Genomic DNA, 27345 nt, shown 5'->3' with positions numbered 1-27345 from the left:
AGAAAAAAAAAAAAGAAAAAAAAAAATTTCCTGTGCATCTGGTCTTTCAGTTTCTTTGTCTACTGTTCACTGAAGCCTCACCAGAAATAGTCTCCATGGAAAACTGGCTGCCATAATGCCATTCTTAAGGAAGGTAAAAAGGCTCAGGTATGCCAAAGAGACAAGAAGTGGAGTGACAATCAGTGGTAGCAGGTCTAGGTGATGAATCCTCCTCAGAATCTTATTGAAGCAGTGCAGGATCAGAGAACAGAACAAAAGCAGCCAATAGCTACAGCTTTAAAATGACTTTAAAAAAGCCTGGAGAACTATTCCTGAAGACTAATTAAAGAAATTACAAGAGATCTAGTGTAAGAGGGTTCAGAACGGGTTGGAAAAATACAGCTGGTCATATGACTCTCAAGCTCATTGGATTTGTACAAATATGTTTGCATTGTAAGTATAATGTATTTCTATTTAACTTTTGATAAATGATGATTTTATCTTTTTTCATTCCATTTATTGCAATTTCTCTTTGGGGTTGATACAGTATTTTTCATTTCATCTTTGCATATTTCAGTAAATCACTGCATGTGTTTTCAACATAAGGTAATGAGGGGTGGCTCAGGACTTACACATTGATGTACATCTGTAAAGGGCTAGTTACTGTTCCATCCACTGCCAGCTTCTGCACTCAGCCTGATGTTCTTCACTATCTTTTCTGCCATGTTGAGCACTAAGCTCAGCCGGCAGTGAGAAGACACAGACTGGGGGGGGTCTGCCTGGCATGTGCACAGTCCAAATCCTAACTCTTGAAAACAGTTGGTGATGTGAGGCAAGTGCAGAGTGGTATCAGCCCACAGGGAGCAGAGCAACAGATCTGTTTGGTAACTGTGATGCGAGAGAATCCCATCAATTGTTCAGTTTAACCGATAAGATGTCTGATTTGTATCCTCATGTGCGTTTGTATGCAGAAGGAATGCTTCTCTGGATGCTGTGTTTCTAGCTTGGAAATCATTCCTGTTTCACTTTAAATAACTAATATAGTTTCAATAGAATTGAGATAAATTTGCTATATTTACTCAAGGTACACCTCACTGAGACAATATAGCTGCCATCTGCGGTGACCTACACTGTACATGTAGTTCTTTCTCCTTACAACTTTGAAAAGGATAAGCTTTTAGAGAGAAGCGCTCTTGAAATGGGCGGCATATAACATGGAGAGAAAATTAATCAGCAATGGAGTTGGCTGAATTAATATTTTAAGTTGGTGTGATGTCCCAGCAGGATGGAGTTCTTTTAAGTAGTCTTGCAATATGCTGTGGGACAGTGGTAAAAGAATAAAACGTATTCATGTAAAAAAGAAACATTTGAGCAGAGAGTTTAATGGAACAAGTAAACATCAGGAAAGTTTGTCTAAGCAATGTGAAAATAACTAAACTGCACCACTCATTTAGATTTAACGTCTCATTAACTGAACTTTAAGTGTAAGTTAAACCTGCTATAGGGCTCAATTTATTCTTATTCAGCTTGTTTAAGGTCTGCAGGACAAAGTGCTCTTCACATTTTAATGCATGCACATACTTGACGAGGATCAGTGTGAGATGAAAGTCTCAGAGAGGAGGAGGAGGGTAGTCACATACATGTAGAGGGAATACAGTTATGAGTAAGAGGGGGAGCATAATGCGGATGGTGCAGATCCACGAATTTAAAAAAGGATGCGAAGAAAACTACATAAAAAAAAGATGTGCTCAGAGGCAAAGTCAGTCACAGCTAGGGTCTTCTGAAGTAGGCCAATCAAGCTGCATGAAATTAAATCTAAATATCAAATTGTTAAAATTTAAAAGGCTACTTCTCTGTTGTTACAATGCAACAACATTGGGTGAAGAGAGCATAGTGGCTTTCCTTGAAATGAAAATTCAAAGTTTAGGACTTAAATCAGCCATTATTTCATGCCTCTAATAAAAACTTATTGGAACTTGAGGAAAGACTTGAGACAGAGTGCCCCCCTCCACAAAAAAAGAGGGGAAAAAAAGAAAGAAAGAGTCCCAGCTCTAGATAGTGTGTGTTGCTGCAGCAGATTAAAGCCAAAGCAACCCTGCTGGCAAGTGAGCTACATTAAATCCAGACAGGCACATGGATTGCTTTCTCTACTAAGTGCATGTCTGGCTAATGCGCTTTTGTTTCTGTATGATATTCAAGTGACTGGGTGAGTGCGTGCATCTTCAGTTCTGAAATAGCTTTCTAAGATCTCTGAAGTAATAACCATAATATGGTAATATGAGCCGAATTCCAGCATGGTGCTGCACAAGAGCCTGACAAGCATAAATTAGCCTACCGCAAGCAGTGAAGACGATCGGATGCTTAATCAGGCTGCTGGTTTCCACCTGAACATTTTTTCAGCTTCTATTTTTTTTATTCCAGCCTCCCTGATTCTACAACTCCTCTCTGACAATGCCTGGATGACAGCTGCAAACACAAACTGTGATTAAGCTCTAAAATGCCAGAATACACTGATGAGGGGAGGAAAAATCATGCTCTGTTACTCAGTTTTAATTTAACTTATTGGAAAAAGCAGAAGATGCAGGGCGTCTAGTAGCAGTCATCTAATGGCAGCACACCAACCCGCAGCCTGAGCTTGTCTCTAAGATTTTTTTTCATGCATTTTTATATGCAGACAAAAGCAGAAGTGACTGAGAGGGGTGATGGGAGGTGAAAGAAGGAGGACAGAAGGGTGAAGGGATCAGGCCTCCTGCAGATTAAAGTCTCCCTGAACGAAGAGCAGTATATTATGCAGTCTCGCTAGTGTAACTGCTGCTCCTCTCTTATCCTCTTCCACTGCTCCGTGCTTGATTTCTTTCTTTTGACAGCAAGTATGAAATACGATATTATGCAGGATGATTTGAATGCGCTCAAATCTAGGGTGCCTGCTGGATTTTCATTTTCTATTCTTCCATCTCTCCTTTCAGCTGTGTCACAAAGAAGGAAATGCATCAATATATGAACTTTATTAAGTTAAAAACCGGGACAGGAAATGTGTGAACGAGATGTTTTACAACACCTAGGCTGTGTCATATGTCAGAAGGTAATACACTGTTTTGTCATTTTTACCTCACACTGCAGCTAAGGAGTAAAGAAGCCTGTTGGTCCCTCTATTTTCATCTCAAAGTATTTGTTTTGGCCTCACCTGTCTTTACGTAATACATGTAGGCAGGGGAAAGGAGGTAAGGAAGACTATGCGTGCAATTTTTTTTATGCTTAAAGTAAGCCTGTGTGTCACTGCATGTCTCTGCTTCAAAGGTTTAGGAAGCCAGAAAAGTTTGTTAGTGATCATAACAGCAGATTCACAACAGTCCAGAGATTCAGAGATTCCTGCTGATATAATATGTCATGTGGGATTTTTCAAAAAGAAAAGAGAAATAGCTGGAAGACTTATGGTGGTAAAGAATAAACAGAGGGTGAAAATGGAAAAACACAAGACACCTTGTGTGTGTGAAGCAAAAGGGATAATGATTTTTAAATCCTATGGCTGAAATCTATAGAGGAAGGTGATACAAAGACTGATTTGCAAGTTTGTAGAAATGTTCGAGTACGTTTGTGAAAATGACTCCTCTCACCTTGCCTCCTGCGACTGCTGATTTTCCTGAAGCAGGTTCCCTCACACAACCTGTTGAGCCTTTGCTGTTTGATCAGCTCCATGATCTCTGGCTGGATCTTTTCCCTCAGCTCCCTGCAAAAAAAAAAAACATGAATGAATTGGGAAGATTACTTACATTTTATAAACCACACCCACCCAGAGCGGCAAGCTGGTGACAGTGAAGCACAAGGTGTTATTTTAGGAGACCAGAGGGAATAGAAGTGAAATCATTGTGTAGCAGCTCAGCAGTCATCAAAGTACCAAACCCCCTGGACTATGACTGTCAGAGGGATATAGACACTACATGCAAAAATGTACTTCCATAGATGTGCATATACTTATAAATGAGTTAAACAGCGTCCCATAGCAACATCAGTGAACATGTACACTGCTTCTGCTTGAATGCCTTTTATTTATTCATGCATCGTTGTGTATGTGTGATGTACATGCACAGAGCACCAGTTAGCATGAATTACGTATATTATCGAGCCATGTTGTTCTCCCTCATCAATCCTGCTGCTTTAATTCTCTTTTAAATTTACACTTCCATATTCTCCAAGCTTAGTTAAAGAGAATTTTAGGTGTTTATTTTCTTGTATTTAGTCTTGTCTTGATCGCATTTTTGACCTCCTTTCTCTGATAGGCTCTCTTTCCCCTTGCTTGTCCTCTCTGCCTTTGCATTTGCCTCACTGGTGATTCGAGTCATTACATCAATCTGTGGTCAGACATTCATGCTGACATCTTCAAAGGAACAGCTAGAGGGAAAGGCACGGCTTATTGTGGAGAGGACGGACGAAGACAGCGCTCCTTTACCACTTTATGTACCACTTTGATGAGGCTACACTTGCATTAGTATGCTGTTGTTTGAGAGTTTTAGAGGACAGTGACACTTTGTCTTCTTAGGAAGCACCTACAGTTTCAATTTTAACTGGATGTTTAAAGCAAAAGCAGAAAATCACAGGCACTTCAAGTGTTGTACTGTAGCAGAAGAGTTCTTGCATAGATGTTAATGGTGAAAGATGTCAAGTACAGTTCTTACAATACAGGTGCCAAGTACAGGTGATAAACTTAATGAAATGAATAATGAAAGTAGGGAAAGGCATTAAAATAAAGTTGAAATTTCTTGTAAGCACACTCTTAGTGGTTCTGAGTTGCTTGCTTTATGCGAGTCTAAATTAAGAATTAAGAATTAAACCTTAAACTAAGACTATATTCAAGAGAAACCACTTCTGATTCAACGCCCTGAAAGTTTCTCTTGATCTTTAGTGTCTCAAGCTTCTCTCTCTAATAACTGATAGAAAATGGGAGTGCATTGTTGTAAGTAATACAGGACTTCTTCTATATCTGTGCTCTGACACGCTCAGCTCAAAATGTGAACAACTCACGACTACTGTATTGATTAGTGGAAATTTTTAACCTCTGTCTCACACTGTTGAAAAGAGACTCACAAGTCTGTGATGTTCAGCACTTTAACATTTAGAAAGTGAAAAAAATCAATTGCCTTTCAACCTGATATAGGGTAAGAGAATTTAGCTGAATTGCTATTTGTTACATACATACACACCCAATGCTAAACATAGTAAAACAAGTTTGTAAGCTCTCTTTGGATATTTCAATTGGATAAATACAGTTAAAAAAAAAACCTTTAATTGGGTCAGTATTTAAAAGTACATTTTCCTCCATCCTCAGCTTAAATTGTATTTTTTCCACTGGGATTAACTGTCTGCCAAAGTTTGGTCTCTACCTTCCCAATATTGATTCAATAGGCTCTTAGTACATCATTGATTACTGTTCAAAGGGACAGACACTCTGAGTGCAGCAATTTCTCAACAGTGCAACCTACTCCATTAATAACAGCAAGGACAAAACAATGTTCTCTATTAGAGGACGTGCATTCATGATCAACTAGCTATCTGTACATAATGAGCTGGAGGGTTGTTAATGGAGTATTCACTGGTAATGCCATTCGCAGACAATTTGAATTTAATGCATAAATTAATCATGAGAGGAAAGCAGGTGCAGTCTGCTTTAGGCCAGTTGTAGGTACTTAGATGACAAATGAATAAAGGAAAAGGAAACAATTACCAGCATATTAAGCACCAAAACTCTTTTTGTAGATACAGATTACAGTATGTACTCATATGAGTCAATATACCTAATAAGGGATGTTATCAAACAGACCACTGGAGTGAACAATAACATCATTAAGCAGATCTTTTCTAGTCTCTTTGCAAAGCAATTTTTTTCTCCAAATAAACTGTTAGCAGATGTTGCTTATATTAAGTTTGACATCTGGTGGCCATCTTGATATCTAGATTCAAGAAAATATTTTAGATCAACATTATGACCCTTTGACAAAAGCATGCAATTACAATATTTAAATTTCACACACTGACAATAGTACATCACTCACAAGATGGGGCGGGACTGGAAATCTTCCTGATTCATCCTCTCAGACTGGCGAATCTTCAGGATCTCTGTGTAGCTCAGGTTCTGCAGACGACTCTTGAACTGGTCCAAAGAATTAGGCTTGACAGTGAGTGCACGCATGATCTGCTCCCTCACCACCTGCATTACCTGTGTAACAGAGCAGAAAGGCAGATGACATCGTCATGGAAGCAGATGAAGACAGAGGCCATGTCTGTGCGTGTGTGTGGGTACAAATTTAGCAATTTTTCTAAATAATAGTAAATAATAATAATAATATGTGTGTGTGTGTTCAGCAGCACATATAAACTTTCCCAAAAAGATCATCGATACATTTTTTCCCCCCTGAACTGGAGCCTGTAATCCAGTCTGGTGCACTGAACCTTAAAGAGAAAAAGAGCTAAGCATAAGAATTCAGCGGTGGCTGGTTAAGTCCTGGTATCACTTGCCAATAATACCCATTTGGCTAATACCATTAACTTTGCTGTATCTGCAGAAGCATGACATGAGCTGTTCCAAGTTATCCAGCCCACTCACGGGCCCTTGTGTTACCCAGAAGTAACAATGCAAAAAGGACTGCATTCAAACACAACACATATGACACATCATGCATGTCTACATCAATTAGCTTAAAGTACTTTATAACTGTCAAGAGACATACACTACTCTTGTATTAAAACAGACAGACAAGTGGACATTTACTATGAGCATAGCGCAGTGGCAAGAATGAGAACTAACTGGGAGAGGTATCATCTACAGTTTTTGCAAATAATACTTTGTGCACTTTGGACACTGAATGAAACAAAAGCCAATGAAAAGCCAACAAGTAAAATGAGGCTGTTAGAATCATTAGCCTGGGCAGTAGAAGTAAATCCCTGTTTGAACTACTTTATTATTGGACTAGACTGGTTTTAACATAATTATTAAAGCTGACTTTTTCCTAAAACCGTTTTATTCTTTTGCACATATACTCAAGCCTCCAGAGAACAAGTCCTAAGCTGAAATATTCAATGACAGCTGCTTCCACTTAGCTTTGTACTTTGACAAGTGATTAACATTCTGTAAACCCAAAGATATATATATATATATATATTTTTTTTTTTTGTGAAGGCACTCAGCCAGGAAACAAAATGGACTTGGCTGAGAGTAATTACAATTAATGTGCAGAAAATTACCTTTAACAATGGTTTCCTCTTAAAAAAAGAGGGCAGCTGAAAGTCTGTAAATCCTGCTGAGAAAGTAAATGTAATATCTGGCTGTAAAAATAATCTTGGCATTTCTCTTGCCCAGCAGAGCTTTTCCGCTTACTGCAGATGATGTGATGGCAGACGTGACAAGCAGTCTTGATTATGGATCAACCTCTTTAATAGCTGCTGCTGGCCCTGCAAAGCTGATTCACTGGATCAAATCATACTTAGGTGGCAGAAAGAAATAAACCGATTTTCCTTGTGTTTCATTTTATTTGTACACTATTCTATTTTTACTCTTCTAATCTTGATCAAATGCTCAGGGCATGGGCTCTATCATAAGAGATACTACATGTTTTCATCTTTTCATACGTATTAACAGAACCTCAAATAAAATGGAGACATTTATCAGGTTTCTTGTAATTGGTGTGATTTAAACAAAGCTAAAAACCCAGCAAAGATCCCAAACAGTCTTATGTAACAATGTTCCTGCTGTTTGCTTTTACTGCAAGGAGATTACTCATCAACTTGCCAACCTCTGGAATATTATCAGTCTGACTAAGCCAGGTGTGAAAACATTAAATAGAAGGTTTGACAGTCTGAAAATGGAACATGCAGAGTTCTGTAATCCTCAATCCAGAATTGTAAATTGTGTTAAAATCATAAAGAAATTATTTTGGCTTAATGCCTTCTTTGGCAAAGCTGGTGCTGCACAGTGACAGAGCCAGAAAAATGAATTATAACCTGTCTTGCTTTAGACCTGGTAAGGTCTGTTATGAAGTTTTCAGCACAAAGAAAGACAAAAGAAAGAAGAAGAAAGGTGAAGGAAAAAAAAAAAGGAATTTTGTAATCTGATTACAAAATTTAATCCAGGGATTGCCTTTCACAATGCAAAAATGTCTAGAGGTGGCAATCACAGTATGTTTCCTAGCTAACAGTCATCAAAGAGGAGCTGGAAAATAGTTTGACAACTGCCGGAAAAAGAAGCAACCTTAATTTTGTCCAAAATCTATAACAAGCAATTAGATTTCTCAGTTGATGCCCAGTAATAATGACCTCCCAAGTTTAGATTTGACCATGCTTAATATTTCTGATTTATTTACAAATCTCAGGCCACATGGGTGCATTTGTAAGCCTCTCTAGTGTGATTTAAATCTAACTGGCACTGAAGCTGATGCAAAACATCAGTGACTCAGAAAGAGCACATCCATAAAATCCCCTTTGACAGAGAAGACAAAAGTTGATATGAGGATGTTGGCTTGTGAAAAAAGTGGCACTCTGGGCTATGATTAAGCCCCAGTGTGCAGAGTTTTAGCCTTTTTTTTCATAATTTCCAAATGATAGTAATAGTATTATGTACTGGCTCTTTAATAAAGACGTCATTCCAAAGTTAAAAGGGAATTTCATGCATTTTTCTTTCTGGCAGGAACTTTACAGGAGACATACCGAGAATGAGGGATGTTGAACGAGGCTAGTAGAGGACATGCAGTATCAAATTATTCTAACAGTTCAGATCATTTATCATTTTATTATCAGGAGTGACATTTTAGCCCCTCTTTTAGGGTGCAGTAGTCTGCAGTGGCACATTACAATGAAATGTTAGCAGTAACAGGTCCTTCCACTAGTAGGCTAGGGTCAACATTTTACTTCCCCATCAGTCAAGACATAAAGACAGCTGTTTCATTACATCCTAAGCTGAATGCAAGTGATAGAAAGCACTTAGTATATAACAACAGAATGGATGTATGAGTGTGTGAGTACAGTCCATTCACCATTTATCCACCAAAACCTGCAAAAAACAAAACAAACCCTCAAAATACTTCCCAAAAAACAAACAACAACAGCAACAACAAAAAAAAAAAAAAGACAGCAGGAAATGCTATTGAAAGCACGTCTTATCGTCACCTGCAGCTCACTTTCTAACCTAATCCTGATCTCAGGAGACCAGCTGCCATCCAACCCTGGTGCTTCAGCAGTCGTCCCCTGGAGAATCTTCATTAATATGCCTTGTTTGCAGTCATGTGTCTGGCAGGGAAACAATTCTGTAGGCTCATGCGGCTGCTCTCATGCTAATTAACACTGCGGATATTCATCACATTTAATACGAACACATGGTCCTTTCTCAACAAGGTGGAGGGTGTAGGGGGATATTATGAATATTTAATCTCTGTTCTTTGTTATCCGAGAGCACCTTGACAGAGGTGAGATGATGTCACAGCTGAAAGAAACTTTGGAGGCTGAGCTCACTCTTAAGATAAATTCAGGATCACTTTTAAATAAGTGTCATATCTGCTACAAAGTAGATGATTTCAGCACAAACTAATCATGTTGTAGTCTTTTTCCTTTTTAGTCAGATCTGCTGAGCCAAGATTCATCACTTCTATCCTTTTAACCTTTACTTCTGTCTTCTTACGGTGCCCGTCATGCTTTCTTATCTCTTCTAGACAGTGAGCCATCACTCATTCTTGTAGCTCTTTAGAAAAGAAGTTAGATACCAGAGCAAGTGTCAGCTAAAGTAATTAAAGGCTTACCCCAACAGCCATCAACCACACAACTTGCCACTGACTCGTCTTCTGCTTCTAACCACTTTTCTGCCTCTCCTCAAACAGGACAGTCCTCCCTCTTGGAGGTGCACCACCATCCATCACAGATGATGCATCGGCCATAACAAATTACCACCCCCTTCCTGCTGACCAATCGACTGCAGCCCCTGCTCCATTTACCTAAGAGGAAGCTAATGACATCATTTACCAACTGTCAATCAAATGCTCACCCGCCACTCAGGCCTGCACACAGAAATCTGGAAATCATCGTCCACACTTTGGTGGGCGAATAACAAGGCTGTAATCACAGAATAATGACTTTGCTGATAACTCCCTGAAAGCAATCAAAAAGTCAATCTCACATGGCGATAATGGGACCGTTAGTGGAAGGTGTTGATAAAGTGGACAAAACATGCAAGCTTGTGCAAGTTAAAAAAAAAAAAAAAGGCAGGTGAATGAAAAATACTGCACATACTTATTTTGCCATGTTTTCTAAGAAGCAATAAAAAAAAGGGAACCCATTTCCTAGTTATTGAAATGGTAATTACCCTTTTTCCTGCTTGCACTATGTCCCACATTCGGCTCATAATTATATCTTTCAAAGCCGGCCATGTCATTTATACTAAAAAGATAACAGCAATGCCCCTGAGATGGACATGAAAGGATACATACCTTTTATTAAATTTAGAAGCAGCTAAAAATGCATTTTATATATACAAAACTAGAAGCTGGCATGAAAATGCAACTAAATTGTTACTGTCATACAACAATAATTGTATTATCTAGGATTTTAACATCAAACAAAAATCAGCACCAATGAATGTGGTGGATTTTCCCTGAGAGATTTGCTAAAAAAAAAAGGTTATTAAACCAATAACATGATTTGCTTTGCTTGTATCAGGGGACATTGTTTACTTCTGGTTTCTGTTTCTGAAATGTTAGTGACACTAATCTATGCCAACAATGACAACTGTGCCATTTCTACCCCCCTTGCAGTTTCTATGACATGATGTTTGAGAAAACATGACTGAACAGATCTCCTTCTGACAGGCGTTTTTAGACAGCACAAACACCACAGATTCCTTTTGGTTCCAACGTGCAGTGCTTGTAATACGTTCCAGTGGACTGGAAAACACAAGGGTTGGTCTGAAACATCTTCACATGGACATCTTCTGCTGTACTGTAACTAAATACCTTTAGGTCAATAAATAGGGCAAACAGCTTCACTATATGGTTAGGGAAATTGCTAAATAAGACACAAAGAAAAAAAAACTATTTTTTAAATCTTTTAAAATCTTCCTTGAAGGAAGATAAGCAGTGAATGCTTCTTAAACTCTTCTAGCAAATCCTATCATTATTTTATGAGAGCAACTAAATGGAAAGCCACCACCTCCCCCCATTAAAATTTCAATTATGTACCCGCCCACAATTGCATGTTAGAAATCATAGCATTTGGATATTTCAATAAAAGAATGCAGTGATACAGGGCAAAGGTTACATTTAAAGTGAAATGAAAAGGGGCCAGCTCCTTTTTCTTTTAGCGAATGCCTTAGGGATTTATTTGGCAGCATTAATGCACCATAGGGAAAAAAAGGACATACTTTATTGTAGGTAAAACAATAATATGCACTTTAAATGTGCAGATTTATACAGCAAATATAGCAATTTATTCCTAGGGATTAAAAAGTAGGAACAAAATCCCACATGCAGCATAATACTACAAGTTAGCTAATGTTCTCTGTAGTTACTTGACTGTTCCCTGTAAATTCTGCAGTAAACACACACATACACATAGTATCTTAAGATTTTACTGCATTGATTGCATTTTTCCTTCCACATGAGTGATGCACGGTCGACACTGGCTGTTGCTGCTGGCTGTTGCCATATTTAGAGGTCCAACACTGCGTGCTGAGACAAACTGTCAAAGGAGCTCTTTTTCAAAAATGAGCTCCACGTAAGGTGCAGTGCAGTCCAGATGGATGACCGGAAAGGACAGTCACTTGGGAATTCACCGCTCACTGTTGGTTTATCAAGAAAAGCTGATGAGAGGCAAGAGCTGACCTTAGCTTGTGTACAGCATTGCATTAATGAGTGTTTATTATGACACGGTTGTTACAGAAAATATGAACATTCTGCATTAATTACCCTGGAGGCATTAAACTGGTTGCGATTAAGCATCTAGTCAAGGACATGAGACAATGTCTTAAGCCGGACAAATTCTCCCTTTGAGATGCTTTGCATCAGCACAGGGCAGATTGACTGAAGTTGTCTGTAAAAGCAGAAATCACACAGCTTCCCAATGAATAATGCAAACTTCTCCCATTTAGACCAGTTCCAAGGCTTTTAGTCCAAAAGTGCAGATTTAGCTTTGCACAGAGAAAAGGTTGGCACTGCTCAAGCCGTAGTAGAGATTTTCTATATGACATGAAGATGCATTTGGAGAAGTGGCTGCTTTAATTAAGAAAAATAAAGGAAATATGTATTTGTGGAAAGCTAAATTCCTGCTATTACATATGCAGCAATAATTTCTGATCTTACTGTGACTTGACTGACTGCAATAATTAATCTGGTGATGACTTTAAATCAGATTCACTTTTGTTTTTTTGTTGTTATTGAAGGAAAGTAGACCTGAAACACCAAGTAGAGAAATTCTGACAAAAAAGGTATTTGTTGGTCTTCTGTTCTCATACACATCATCTCACAGACAGATAATATGCTTCAAGTTAATCACCAATTCCAGCAGTGATAAATCAAAACTGCATAATTATATGATACTGATAATAAGGCTTTTGGCAGGCATATCCCAGCATGTATGCATGTTAAGTCACACTCAGACCCTTCATTTGTAAGAAATCTAAAGTACAGACTACACAGAAAATCACACACACTTGACAAAAATGCACACATGCAGGCATGAATAAATAAAGAGCAAGATGTATAACTAAATCACAAGACAATTTATGTTACTCGTCCATTCCCTTTCTGATTTCTAGAGAGCCATTCAGACAACAGTAACAACAGCATCATTATCTTGATACACAACAAAACAAAATATTTCTGCAGCCCTGCTCATGCAACTCTGATGGCTTGACGCTAATGAAGGATGAACTCTTTGGTCTGATTAGTGAGCTAAGCTTTGGTGTTCTCTATGTGAGTGGGCCAACACTGCCTGAGATCAGAGATCCCCCCTAGGCGCGCACACAAGCACATACTCATGAAAAACTAATATGCTGGGATAAAAAAAAAAAAAGACAAAAGCCCCTGCACAGAAACATGACAGAGTAGTCACACTATACTCTTGATACACATTTATATACAAACTATGTGGGAAGCTAAACCACACAAACGTGATCATAAAACTACACACGCATATATGAACTAAAGACAAATTCAAAGATTGGGTGTAACACACATCCACACACTGTCCGAGAATGCTTACACGTGTGAAAAAACAATAAAGCAAACCTTGTTAGGGGAGTGGGAGGTGAGGCCGCCATGCAGAAAGATATAAATAGCCTGTCTGAATTCAACAATAGAGGTGGTGGTGGAGGTGGTGCAGGACGTGGGTGGGATGGAGGGAGGGAGGCAAGAGGAGGAGTAAGAGAGAGCACCAGAATAAGACAAAAGAGCTGCAAGAAAGTAAAGAAAGGAAAGGGAACTAGAAACATTTAGTCAAGAGTGAGCTTTTGTGTGTGTGTGTGTGTGTGTGTGTGTATATATATATATATATATATATATATATATATATATATATATATATATATATATAAAAGTGTGAAATAAGACAACAGCAGGTCTCCTTGCTGGAGAGGAAGAGGAGTGGGGGAGGTGCAAGTTTTCTGTGCTATGATACATGTTTGGTTTCATGCAAAGCAGGACAGCAGCAGTCACAGTTGCTGGCATATGTAAATGTGCGCAACGCTTTCACCAACTGTCCCAAGCTGTTTCTTGAAATCCAAACATGGCAAACACCAGAAGCCTCATACTAGTGTGCATTCACGCTGACTATCTAGAAAAGTGGAAGAATCATCGCCTGGTTAAAGAACACATTCAGAAATCATTTGTGGTAACCATTCTTAACTGAGCCGCTGTCTTAAATAAGACGGCAATAGTAACTAAATAATTATTGTTGCAGCTGCTGGGGTTTTATCCAGGACCAGGACCAGGTTCAAAGTCTCTCACTCAAGGCCATGGATGACTATCCTTCTGCTTTTATAATGTGAAGTGAACTTGGTTTGCCTTTCAGGTAGAAGTCTAATAACTGGGTGACAATTGCAAATGTATCTTTCAAATTTCCTTCAAAGTTTGAGCATGTACCTTTTAAGAGGGCTCCATCTTTGTCTGTCTTTATATATTAAGAAAGAAAGAAAGAAAGAAAGAAAGAAAACAGCATGTTGCTGAGATTTAAATGAGAACATGTAACCCCTCGTCCTATCCATCAGTTCAAAATGAAACAACAATTGACAACCCGCTGACTATAAACAGCCCACTTAGCCTGTGGGAGGCTCTTCCTATGTTGCCTCTGGACATGAGGTCCTGCTCAGTGTACAAACATTATTTGGATTAATATCAATTTCAAAAAGCAAATAATCGAAGCCAAACTTTAACCAATTACTTAAAGACTGCATTTTGGTTTTGGTGTTCCACCTCTTCTTCTGCACACACGTCTTGCTTCCCTGCATGTGGCCAAAGACTGCTCAGATATGATTGATCAAAATGACAGTGTCAACAAACAGAAAACAGAAACCTTCTGGTACCAAAATGTAAAGAGATGAATTTGAAAATTGCTTAGAAGCTTAATCCTAAAGATGCAGATGATTTATGACCTTTAGAGGTGCAGACAGGCACAGCAGGGCTGTTTTCAGTCTTTACACTAAACTAAGTTGGCCACCCTCTGGTTATATCTTTCCACTATTAAAACAATGCATTTTATATAGATGAAAATCCAGCAATTCCTTTTAGGCATGCTTTTGAAGATAGTGGTGAGGAAAACTGCATTCCCTAATATTCACACACATACACAAACAATCACGCACACTCTCTCTCACATACTTCCACTGATGAAAACCTACACAGGCACAAGATCAGCATGGGTAGACCCCAGCTGACCAGCATATTTGAAGCCAAAACCTTCTCGCAGCCTTTGATAAATCTTTCGTCATCTGGCTTATTGATTTAAATATTGATTGTTTTGGCATAAATCAAAGAGGAATAAACCACCTGACTGCTAACACATAATTCCTTAGAATAAAAACATGTCCAATGAGACAAAAAAGGGGAAAGCAGCGCTATTTTGTTTTGTTTAAAACATATTAAATCAGGTACTGGCAGTATTTCACAGACTCCTGCTCTACAGTCTGGATCTGACCTTACTTTAATCCTGTGTCAAACCCCTCCGGCTAAAACACTGGTTGAAGCTCATCCAAGGCTGGGAAAGACCAGTGTGAAGTATAGGGGAGCAGTAGTATTGACACTGAATTCCTCTTGTGACAAACAGTGGGTAATGGTGATGTGGAGTAATCCCATTCACAATGACAAAGCCCAACCCCCCTCACACACGCGTGCACATACACAGCAATACAGATGATGCCTGGGGTGTAATGTGTGTATGTGAAACAGGGTGAAATTTTAATCCAGCGCATTAAATTTGTGTGACTGAGTGTGTGTTAATAAAAATGCTGTGATCTGGGTCTAACCTGCTTACGCCTCACCGAGTCAACACAGCCCCATCTGTCCCTTCTCCCTATCTTTCACTCTGCCCCGTCCCATCTTCTCCATCTTTCACTGCCTTTTCTTCTCTCTATCCTCCTCCCTCCTTCCACCACCCTCCTCCTCCGCATCCAGGCAACAACACAAACAGTCCCCCTTCCTCCCTTACTACCACCTCCCCGTCTCTCTCATTTTCATTTCCAGTCTCAGTACTTACATGTCACCTCCATGGTTCCAAGTCTTGTGTGATACTCTCCACAGTGACTGATGAGTCCTCGTGCTTTTGCCAGAGAAGGAGTTTTCTAGTACTCGATGGGAGACAAGGGTGTGTGGAAGGATGTAAAGAGCAGATGGCTCCTCAGAAGAACAGTCTAGCTTATTGTGGACAGTTAGCTTTAGCGTTAGCTACAATAAGCAAAAACTCGTCTGCAAACACGGCTAGTGCAAACCTCCTTTTTGGCTTATTCTCTTCTTTCACCTTTTTTTGTTCTTGCAGGTGTCCTGCTTGACTCTCTAATTGAGCATATTCTTTTAAATTGAAACCATCTGTCTCATTTTTATCTATTACACTTTATCCATCTCCTATCCACTATAATATTTTTCTCTGCCTCTCAATATGCCTTCCTCTCTTCCTCTGTGACTCTAAGAGCATCAGCCAGACTGCTCTGCTTCGCTTATGTTGATCTCTGGGCTTATGCACTGATTGGACACACGCCACGATCAGAGACACCAATGGTGATACAGCAAGTGGATCACATGATAATTGTGTGTGTGTATGTGTGTTGGAGAGAGAGGCTTAGACATAGAGGGAGGGAGAGTTGAGAGAAGATGAAGAGGAGGAGGGGTATTGTGAGTGGCTGCAAGCCACTACATTGGTGAGGGTTTTTTTTTCCCAAGGTCCTGAGCAGACAAAGATGAAGGCTTGTTTTCCTCCTGTGGGGAAGATGAGGAGGAGACGCTCTAAGCACAGACGTTTGGATGAGGGGATGACAGGCAGACTTACAAGTCTGAGTCTCTGATAGATGCTCTTGTGAGCAAACACACCCGAAACACAAGTGTGTACACATGCGGAGAGAGTGGCTCCATCTTACCAAAATAGAACCAGTGTAGTGCAGCATAGCAGACGTAATTGAACAGAGGTTGCTATGGAAACAGGAGAAACTGTTACTGACGGTCAAAGCAGTGCCCTGGGAGCATCAGACAAGCCTCCATTAAACACGGCACACACAGACACACCTTTTATCACTGGAAGAAGCAACAAGGCAGATTTAACAACATTATTTTCAAACTTCATGTAAGTCTTTGTGCCTCTCTTCTAACTGAACATGCATGCAGCAACCTGTGTGCATGCATGTGAGCAGACTGGGCAGATGCTCAGTGACCCATGTAGAATCAGACACTGAGACAGCCATCAGCCTTTAAGATGTGCTCATACACCTTCAGTCCACAGCAATGTGAACGTCAAGACATTGATAAAACCTTAACTGTTTTAGTATTCCACCCATAAGTGCTGTCGGTAGCAAACGCAGAAGCTGCAGGGAAAACAAATGTATTATGAAGTGGACGCCTTCAGAATGATCCTTGATCCCTCTTTTTATCCACTCACATGAAGACGCATCCTCTCTAAAAAGGATATTCCTTACTTTAATTTATGAGTGTGACATTTTCAATGGCATATGTTTCATTTACACACTATAGCTGCAAACCTGCATACTTTTACAGCACAGACAAGATGTCCTTGTTTAAGAGAAGAGCACTGGACCATCTATGAAACAGACTCAGTCTTCAGAAAGCCACTTAGTTGACTATAACTCCTTTTGTTACTGACAAAAAAAGAAGCAGAAACTGGAAATAATTAAACGAGCAAACACAATACATCCACAGTGGTGAGAAGCATTAATAACCTGTCCACAAAACAAAAATCAGCACTTCTCTATAAACCAGCATTTGACTTTATTTCTCTCAAACACACACTAATGTTTCATCTCTAGTGATAAAAAATAACTTTTTAGCTTATTTGATTTATGTTTACCAAACTACTGTATACCAAAAAAGGCAAGTTCACAGTGAATACAAACGAAGATTCAGAGTTGTAAACTGGCTGCAAAAGCTTTGCATGCATCATGTAGCTGATATGAAGCCCTTGAGATCAAACTGTCTTACAATCAGTGAGCTACAGCTTGAATTCAAACTCTCAAGATGAGACTGCGCAGATAGGGGAAAGCAGGATGAGAAGAATCAACCTTCCCTAATCAAGCAAAATGTGTGTTTTGTTTGAGCAGCTCCTGGTATACAGGATTTCATTTGTGTTAAATTCTTTGGAAAGATGAACTATGTGGATGTACAGTAGTGATGTGTTAGTTATTTAATGCCAATTGGAGATGCCCGTATCACTCCTACTGCATCTATCATTAAATGAACTCAGTATTTAATTTTATGAGAACAGTACTAAAAACAAAGTTCCATAAATGCCCTGTGCAACACTGTAAAGGATGTTTTTTTTTAAGTGCTAATTCATAAATCTAATACAGTTGTTGTAAAGTCATGATGTCAAGTTATCCCACTACTGAAGGCTTTATTGAGTTGAAAAAGTAAATAGTGAGGACATCAATCGACTGTGGGTGGATACTGTATTTGTTCAACTGCTACACAGGATGACTAGATTTGCCTTTGTGTCTGAACTGCAATGTGTCACTATTCATTTTATAGCCTCTCACATTAGGTCAGAAATGCTCTGTCTGAAAACAATATATTTTTAATGTTATCTCATTTCTTTGTGAAAGTTTGACTTTCTTCACAAAGCTGAATTTAAGTGCCAAGTTCATTTTATAACGAATGATACTGATGTCTTCAGTCATTTGATTCCTAGTAGGATAACAAAACACTAATGAAACTCCATACTTGCTTTATTATTGCATGGCTATCAGCCACTCCTCTTACAAACTGAAATAGACTCTTCAAAATTTATTTTGTGGATGTGGGAAGCTGACTAGCAATTACAGTGTCACCGCAATACATTACAATATGTGGTGGGAGACATATTGGAGCAAGAGGCGAGTACCTGCAGTGCAGAAGTGGGAACTGGCTCATTGTAAGTTAGACACATTGTCCCTGAATATCAATGCCAGTAAGGATTAGTAGAAGACAGAACAATCAGTAGGAAAAAAGGGCAGCTAATAGCTTGTGTTGGTCTGTTTGGTGGTTGATAACATAAGATAATCAAAATTTGTTTGACAAATGAGGAAAACAGTGCAGGGCATCTGCTGCCTGTTACAAATGATGTCTAATTGAATACGCAACATACAATTGCTGCGACAAACATCTCATTACAATCGCCGCGTGGCTGTGCACACACACAAATTACCTGTGTGAGCTGACTCAACATTAGCCAGCTTACAGCACGTTTGTCATCTTTATCCAAACTCCACTGAGCTCCACAAAAAGATATGGGCGCTTAATCAATGGCTCCACCACTGGATAAAACTAATGATTCATGATGTCATTTCAGCATACTCATCAATTACCATAAAAGATCAAAGAAAATTTCTCTGCAAGTACTTTCTGCATGTGGTTGCTAAACTAACTGATGTAAAATAATACAACTCTAAGTAAACGTGAACCTTGTCACGTTATCAGCCTAATTCTTTTTTTAAAAACCTAATTTTGTGCTAAGCATTGTTCGTTGGATATCATAAAAGAAATTATGGTCAAACCATGAATTTATTTGTGTATTTAAAAAAACAAAAGAAAAAGAAAAAAAAAGAAACAAAAAAAAAAACCTGCTGTCACAAAAGATGGCAGATTTTCAAAGTTTGTCACCCCCTAATGAAATATAATTCTGCATCCATCTTACATCCTGTCTCTTCCCTGAGCTTTGTCCAGCTAATAAAAGTCAGTCCTTGCTCCGTCTCTTGTTCTGTCACTTTCTCTCATTTTTTATTATTGCTTCCTCTGGTAATGACCTCTTGGGATTTTTTATTTTATTTCATTTTAGTTTTTCCTGAATCAGCCACATTCAAAACAACCAGTGTGTTGATATCCAGTTGCTAGCATATGATGTTGCCGCTTGGAAAAACGTAGCTGTCATGTGATGCTCGGGGCTGGAACACACAGTCGGAAAGCCCCAGGACACTGCAGGGCAACCACAGCTCCAGGAATGTGCATAATAAATATCAGTGTGCTATCAAAATTAGTCAGAAGCACAGAGTTTCAAGGTCAGAAAATGATGATATATTGCTTTAAAGTACATACAAACCCAAACTTTAAATGAGTACTTAAGCACTCTTGTTTATATGCAGTTTTTTCAGCTGTTCATCAGTCCATTATCACAACTGTATAAACAGTTCTGCAAACCTAGTCACAGGTGCATGTACTATAGAAAGAAAATGTGACTAATTCATTTTTTTAACCTCTGACACCAAAAACAAACCCAAGGAGCATACCTTGTTAAAGTCTTCACTTGTGGCTCTCATCTCTTTCCAAGTCTTGTTAAGCAGCTGGATGCAGATGCAGAAGAACTCCTCAAAGGAGCGATCATGGGTGAAGAACATGGGATGGAAGTCGTGGCAATTTTCGCTGGCTGCAAACACAACAGAAGCAGAAGGTCACCTACAGCAGCTGCTTTCAGTTTCTAAAGTTTCAAAAGACGCTGACAAACACACATGTACACTTTTCATACCCTGCAAGCCAGAAAATGTTTGAGGTTGCTTTTTTGGAGTTAAGCTGTTTCATGTGGTATTTTCTGCATACAAACTCAGTGACTTGTCCACCAGTAAAAGTTGGAAATTGCACAAAATACATATGAAAAAAGTAGACGAGGCTTTTCCTACAGCTTTGACCCCTGCTGATGAACAGAACAGCCATACTAAATTTTAAGTTAGAGGTTGGTGGAGGAATGTCAAGATGCCAAGTGTGCAATTCCAAATTGAGTGGCTTTGAAGTTGAACCTTACTAGTAGAGCCTGAAATTCTGACTTCAAGATCAAAGAGAGAGTGAAAATAGGGACTGCAATCACCACAGCCTGGCTCTTCCCAGACAAGATACACCACTACCTGTACAACTCACCAGGGCGGGTACCATACAGTCTCACAATGTAGTCTAATTCAATACCTTTTATAAGGAGGCATGTTTCCATTGAATCCCTTTGATTTTTGATAAATCTATTCCCAAAGCTGGATCCTAAAATTTACTGCACGTTCCCATATACATTTTCATTTATCCACACACTGATATATCCTGATGTGTGTGGATATGTGAAAATTTACTTTATATTGTACACGCTTCGATTAAACAAATAAGGGATGATGCTCGTAGCTTGGAGAAACACACAACAGATAAAGCCATCGACTTACTGATGCTGAAATGTTCTGTATTACACTGATTTATGTGTTTAGCTGTAAAAATGAAATCATAAGGCTTGTGTACGCTGGAGATCCACATTTGAAATTACTAGCTATACAATCACATGAAATATGACCAGTCATGAGGGGTAATATTATAAAGACCTGTTTCTACATTACAGATATGGAAGGAAGTTGATGTGCTCAAAGGCCATTTAATAAAAACAGCCATTTAGAATAAGATAGAGCTCCAATGAAGCAAGACTGTTATTGAAAAATGTAGCTGCTTGTTGAATATGAAAAGGTTCCCTTGAGATGAATTATGACCAGAAACCAGTTCCAACTGGATAAAGTCAGGAATTTTAAACTTCTCAAAGCCAGAGGTGGTTTATTTTCTGTTTTAGCAGAGCATCGAGCCATGTCAATTCAAACATTTGTGTGAGAGCATGTTTGACTTAAGAATGAGAGGGAAGAGGAAATGACTGGGCTCTTGAGTGCCCAAAACCGAAAAGGTGTAATAACAAGGCTTGACATTCATTTGAAATGAATTCGTCTCCCACTCGTCTTGCTGAGTTGAGTGGCGGCCCTGAACCAAAGATTGGTTCATTTAAAGAGTTTTAGAGTGAAGCAGCATGGGCACTGGCCCGCCACAAACAGCCATGAAATTGGATGGAAGGGGTCAGGCAGCAATTGAGACTTCACAGTGTCAGCCCACGGGCACAGCGACCTGGGCCTTGATTTGGAGCGATGGATGGAAGATTAAGAGGATAAGGTGGAGAATAGGGTGGGATCGGTGCCGGCAGTCAATCAGGAAACTAATGGAGATGAGCCACAACAGATGCTGACTACCTGCTTATTCATCAGTGTTTCCCTCGTGAGCAGAAAAATAAAAAGGTTTGACATCAAAACAAATCCGGACCTGAAAATCAGACCTTTTTTTTTTTTTTGTTTTTTTTGGTTGACTGGCAAAACTAGTTGGGAAGGTTAAAGTTTGGACTGACCTCTGGGCTTAATAGGCTGTTTACTGATGGCACTAACACAGCCCTGAGGTGGCAAGGAAAAGGGAATTACATGTCAAGGTTCATTCGGCAAATACAGACAGCAAGGTATATCAAGTGACTCTGCAGAAATTTCTCCCCCTTGAGGGGTTGCAAGGCATGCAAACTCACAGACACTTTTATTACATTTCTGAAGGCTCAGCAAGACGTGAAGCAGCAAGGTTGTGGCAAATATGCAATAAGTGAAAATAAGCTAACAGAGAAAAAAAAATCATATTATAGGAAAATGCTGAATGAGTAAAATTTTGTAAATATTAAACAAACTAAGAAGTGGGACAAAGAAAATGACATATCCAGAGTATTTTATTGATAATTGTGGTGATAATTATGATATGAAGTAAAAAATGGAATGAATAACTTTTTATAAATACTGGACCAAAGTTGGCAGCAAAGATTGCAGATCAAGGAAAAGACACCATGAGAATAATCCTCACTCAATCTTCCTCTCTGCGGCCGATGAGTTGAGTTGAGGTGAAATCAGTTATTACTTATAAAAACAAACTGTCTACTAATTAATATGGCATTGGTAAAAAAAAGTGTCTGATTGCAAAAGTAATACCATTATTCAAGCAATTATCATTTTATATTATCATTACTTTATTGGTACTACTATTATTATTACTGTTAGTATGATTATACAGCTCCATGACAAACATATATTCTTAAAGGAGATATTGTTGTATATACTGAGTATTATTATCACTGCTGTTTTATTATAAGATTATTTAATGCCTAGTTATCAATATTGAATGTGACTAAGGTATAATAATTTTTGTTTTCTTTCTTATTTGGTTTTATTTTCCTTTGTTTTTATATTTTGTCACAAGGTTCAAAGATACTGTCTCAATCAAATTAACCAATCATTAACTCAAGTTATTGAAAACTTCATCAAACAAATATATTTTACACACTTTGGTTTGGGTGAAATCTCATTCTAGTCTGGAAAAAAGCTGTTTAAGACAATGTCTCAAGCAGTTTCAATTCCAGCACATTAGACTTGTAGAACATTCATTTCTAGCCCTTGTACAAATTTCTGCATTTGTTATTTGGATTTGTAAATGAAAAGCTGAATGTTACCTACTTAAAAAGTATTTCACTCAGCCTTCAGGACTGAAGAAAAATTTAAATGGTCAGGTATTGCAGTGTAAAGCACGTGGAGGGGAAAAATGGACAAATTAGTATTTCCTCTTCCAGCACTGAACATGCTTCCTGACACACTGAAATGCCATAGCTGAATCATACTCACTGCTGCATGAAAGCACTTTGAATTATCCACCTGAGTGGAGATGGAACTCCGTGAGTGCAAAGTCATGTTACCACGATTAGGTAACTATAGCTTAAATCAACCTTTTTCCCCCTTTTTTTCCGTTTCCTCCCCTTTTTCAGCCAGAGCTACGCTCCTGCCACCGAAGCTACTGTAAAGTCCAATGATAAAACAGAACAGAATAAGAACAAAAGTGTAATGCCAATCTGATTATTGGAGCTGACTACTCCTGACACACATCATGCACCTGACCTCACTAAGTGTGACAACCTTCATTTTGTCTGTGTGTGGCAACTGGGAGCCTTTAGGAAACTTCCTTCATTCACTGTCGACTAAAATATCTAAATGCAACCTCTGACCGCACATACACACAAAACCTACAGTTACATGCAAACTGTGCAAGCTTTATTTTTTCTCAGAAGGGAAGAAAACACATTCTGCCTAATTTGTTTGATGTTTGTCTCAGTCCACAGTACTGATGTATTCCCTACATGCACCTCCATCTGTTACCCTGTTATTCCTTCCTCTTCTGTCCTCTAACTCATCTTGACTTTTGTGCTGGACTCTGCATACTAAAATAGTATAATTATGTAACCAGAAACAATGGATGAAATAAGGTTTTGACTTTTCTGTTCTCATCCCTGCTGAAATGACTTGCTCAATGAATGAGTAAATGTTCAAGATAATTTAATAATAAACAAAATATTTTATTTTTAATAAGTACATTATATAACTTTTACAATGTTTCTTTTTGATCTCTTTTTCAAAAGCAGAGACTTTGACCACTGACCGCTTTCTGTCTTTTTTAAATTATCAACAGCTTCATGGTGGAGATTGTCATATTAGAAGAGCAAGCACTGCCTGTCTGCCTTACTGGTGTGGGACAGATCTCATAAAATGTTCAGCATTAGCATTTCATACTTCAAAGTGCCCATGCTTTAAAACCCCAGAGCACTACATGTGAAAGCTCCACATCAATCTTACAATATTAGCTGCTTTATTATAAAGCTGAATTGTAATGCTAAGCTTTTGTTATAGGAGTTGTTCACACACAGGGAGCTATTATGATGGCCGCCTTACTAACCAGATATATTTCTGATGTATTCTCCTTATGCTTTGGACCAGTACATATATTAATAGAAGCTCATAGTGAAGGTCCTCTTCATTTCAATACAACTTGCTTTTTTTTCTCAGCATTGTTCTGTGGAGACGTGGAAAATATCAACATGGCAGATGGATGAAAACAATCTGCAAAATGTAATTTATTCCCTGTTAGATCAACCATGTCGGGAGGAGCACTAAATAGATTGCTTTGCCTTGATGAACGCTGTAAGTGCTAATTTTGACCAGGGTTAAACCTAATGCTCATTACTTGTGTCTGTTTAGTGATGCTGTGCTGTTGCTTGCTGTAGCATAAGAAGCACACAGTCAGCCTGCTGTGCTTTGCATCTCTGTGTACCTGCTGCCTCTATATGCGCACAAGCACTGACTAGACTGGAAAGATGGTGCTGACGCTGCTCAGTGGACACACACACATACAAAAACACACTCTTCTTGTCACAGTTGGACATGAGGGCATGCTGTTATTGTAATTAGAGTGAGGATGGCACTTTCTGCTATGTATTCATCATGTGGCGTGGCTGCAAGGTGACTCTGAGGGTTGTTTCGCCCACTTCGTGCACACTCACATCCGCACATACACACAGGCAAATACACAGTGGACCTTGACAGATGTCAGGGTGGCATTCAGCCCACATGCGCCTCTCTGTCTTCCTGTCACCCATGCACATTGGCACACAACTGCACACACATGCTTAGTCACCTCATGTCATATCCAGGACTTTTATGTGTGGTCACCAGTTGAGTAATTAGCCGACGTCACTGAGTCGTCAGAATGTTAATGGTAAATAGATGAGAGCTGTTTCACGCTTGCATTCTTATACAAGAAATTCATAGCTCATTTGCTTAAGAGACACACTGGTGACCTCTGACTTCACCCCAACAAATGCCAGAGGAGGGAATAAAAGGAATGTGTTTACGGCTTTGGGCGGGCTTGCCTGCACGATGAAATTGGGTGATGTTGCGGAACATTATTTCACTGATGTGTCTAATTCAGTCTGCAGTCAGGGACTTCGAAGTCCTTTGGTGACAGAGATTATGACACAGTTGGGTCATAATAAACAGGTTGAAATCACAAGCAAATGAAGCATAAAAACAAAAACCTATTAGTATCAGCCTTTTAATTACAAGTCTCTGTCATAAATTTGGGGAATTTTTAGCAGCCACATCATTTTCTCTTCTGGCTCCTCGCCTCCTCTTGCAAAATGAAAATAGTAGTGTTATTGCAGTTAACTTAGAGGAAGCTATACACACTTTTTATGCATTTTCACCATTTAACAAGTATGTCAGAAATATAATAGCATAAATAAATTAATAAAATAGGTCAACAAGACAGTCAAGGATTTTCTTCTGAGCATGAGTGAAAAGAATTTAATAATAATGGTCAATTTTTGTGTTTGTGCTTGACTGTTGACTTTATACTTTAAGTTCTTTCTGAGGATTTGGGCTGTCTGTGACTTCTTATTCTTGATGTCATCCTATATTGACTCCATGACGCTGATATCAGGGATCTGTGGGGCCACAGTGCAGTACACCATCTGTTGCACATCATTGAAAGTAGTTTGTTATGACTTTGACTGTATAATCAAGGTCATTGGCTGAAATAACTCAGGAGGAAGAAGAATCTAAACAAACTCCTGAGTCAGCTCTGATCTATTACTTATTTGAAAGGGTTAGATTTTAGGACGGTAAAAAGGGTCGAACGTGGTGGTTTTAACGAAGAATCGGTTTGTCCATTGAACTCAATGATCTGTATCACCATGTGTGATTTTTTGTGGATAAACACAATGATAAGGCCTTGGTCCACAGGCGTAAGACATCACATTCTGCTGGTCCATGTGGGAATACGGTTGAGAATAACTTAAACTAGTCATCATAGTGTCCTGTTACCTTCTTTATATGGCACAGGCACTAAACATCTGGCTGTGCAGATGGACGAAACGCATACAGGAGAAAGAAAACTCATTAGAGCTCGTTTACCATCCAACCAGATTGTCTAAAGCAGACCCATATGCTTTGCCAAAAAGAGTAATAAATTGTGACTTTAATTGAGTTAGAGTTCATATCTACCCTGCTGTTTCATGCTGTTATTCAGCTACAAGAAGAGTTTGGTGTGTATCTGTGGCACTCATGTCTGGTCATCCATCCTTCTCTGTTGTGCTCCCAGTAGTTGTCGGAACAATGATCATGGCCTGGTGCAGTTTAAAAATATCTTTATTATTAGCTAATAGTGAAATGTATTGTTGTAGTGACAGTGGAATAATTATTCATACCAAAAAAAGAGGAAATACTCAAGCTAAAATTCACATATGTGCTCATTTAACAAAATGGTGCATGTCCACTCTTTTGACCATAACAATCATGCACAGATATGTTACCAGAGGTACTTTGCAGTACACCATATTTTCTTCAAAACATAATGTAGAAGATGTTTAAATCCATCTAGATATCGTATCATCATATAGCTTTTCAGCAGAGTAGTTGTTACACTTTCAGGAGTATCTGCAGAACACGAGGCAAAGTTTGCATCACAAGAGGAAAGTTCATGAAAGATGACCATGATGCTGTTTCATCTCATAAAAAGTCAGACATAATGCTTGCATATGCAAGAACAATTTTGATACCTAGAGTGTAACATACTACAACGTTAAACCTGGTTAACTAAAAAGTAGACTAAAAAGTCTCCAGTTTGTAACAAGGTCAAGTACATGCTCATCATTGTCCTATCCAGAAAAAAATGGAGAAGAAACGCTCCACGATACTGTTCTGTGGGCTTTCACACATGCCTGCTTTTCCATGTTAAATGTCATCCTGGTGATTTAATGCCACTGGATAGGTTGTTTCACAATTAAAAATAACCACAGAAATTCCCTAGCTTGCAGTGTGTGACTGCAGTTAATATCATTAATAGACAACATTACATAAATATACATTTATATTCCATCTACAATTTCATTAAGTTAAAATTTGTTCATTTCATTCTCATATTGATGCTTACAGTGGTTTTATTCATTCACTTTGTATCCACTAATGTAAAATGATACATCATACAGTATTACCACAACAAGAATATCAACATTTTTCTC

The 27345-nt window shown here is 38.7% G+C and overlaps 1 protein-coding gene across 6 annotated transcripts in view; it reads right to left on the bottom strand.

The window, feature by feature from the left end:
* Window positions 1-27345, bottom strand: part of elmo1 (engulfment and cell motility 1 (ced-12 homolog, C. elegans)) — an 89647-nt gene that overhangs the window by 4707 nt on the left and 57595 nt on the right. For 5 of the 6 annotated variants that reach the window (XM_042012482.1, XM_042012484.1, XM_042012486.1 and 2 more), the window contains 3 exons: window positions 19922-20058; window positions 6027-6190; window positions 3594-3706 (listed from right to left, as the gene is read on the bottom strand). In XM_042012482.1, coding sequence (XP_041868416.1) covers window positions 3594-3706; window positions 6027-6190; window positions 19922-20058 — 414 coding nt within the window. Of the gene's footprint in view, window positions 1-3593; window positions 3707-6026; window positions 6191-15696; window positions 16126-19921; window positions 20059-27345 lie in introns of those variants that run through there. The other variant, XM_042012488.1, reaches the window with a different exon arrangement.

The sequence above is a fragment of the Melanotaenia boesemani genome, chromosome 17 (assembly GCF_017639745.1).
Source record: "Melanotaenia boesemani isolate fMelBoe1 chromosome 17, fMelBoe1.pri, whole genome shotgun sequence".
NCBI lineage: Eukaryota > Metazoa > Chordata > Actinopteri > Atheriniformes > Melanotaeniidae > Melanotaenia > Melanotaenia boesemani.
Note: the sequence above shows the minus strand (reverse complement) of the source record. Positions and strands in the feature narration are given on the sequence as shown.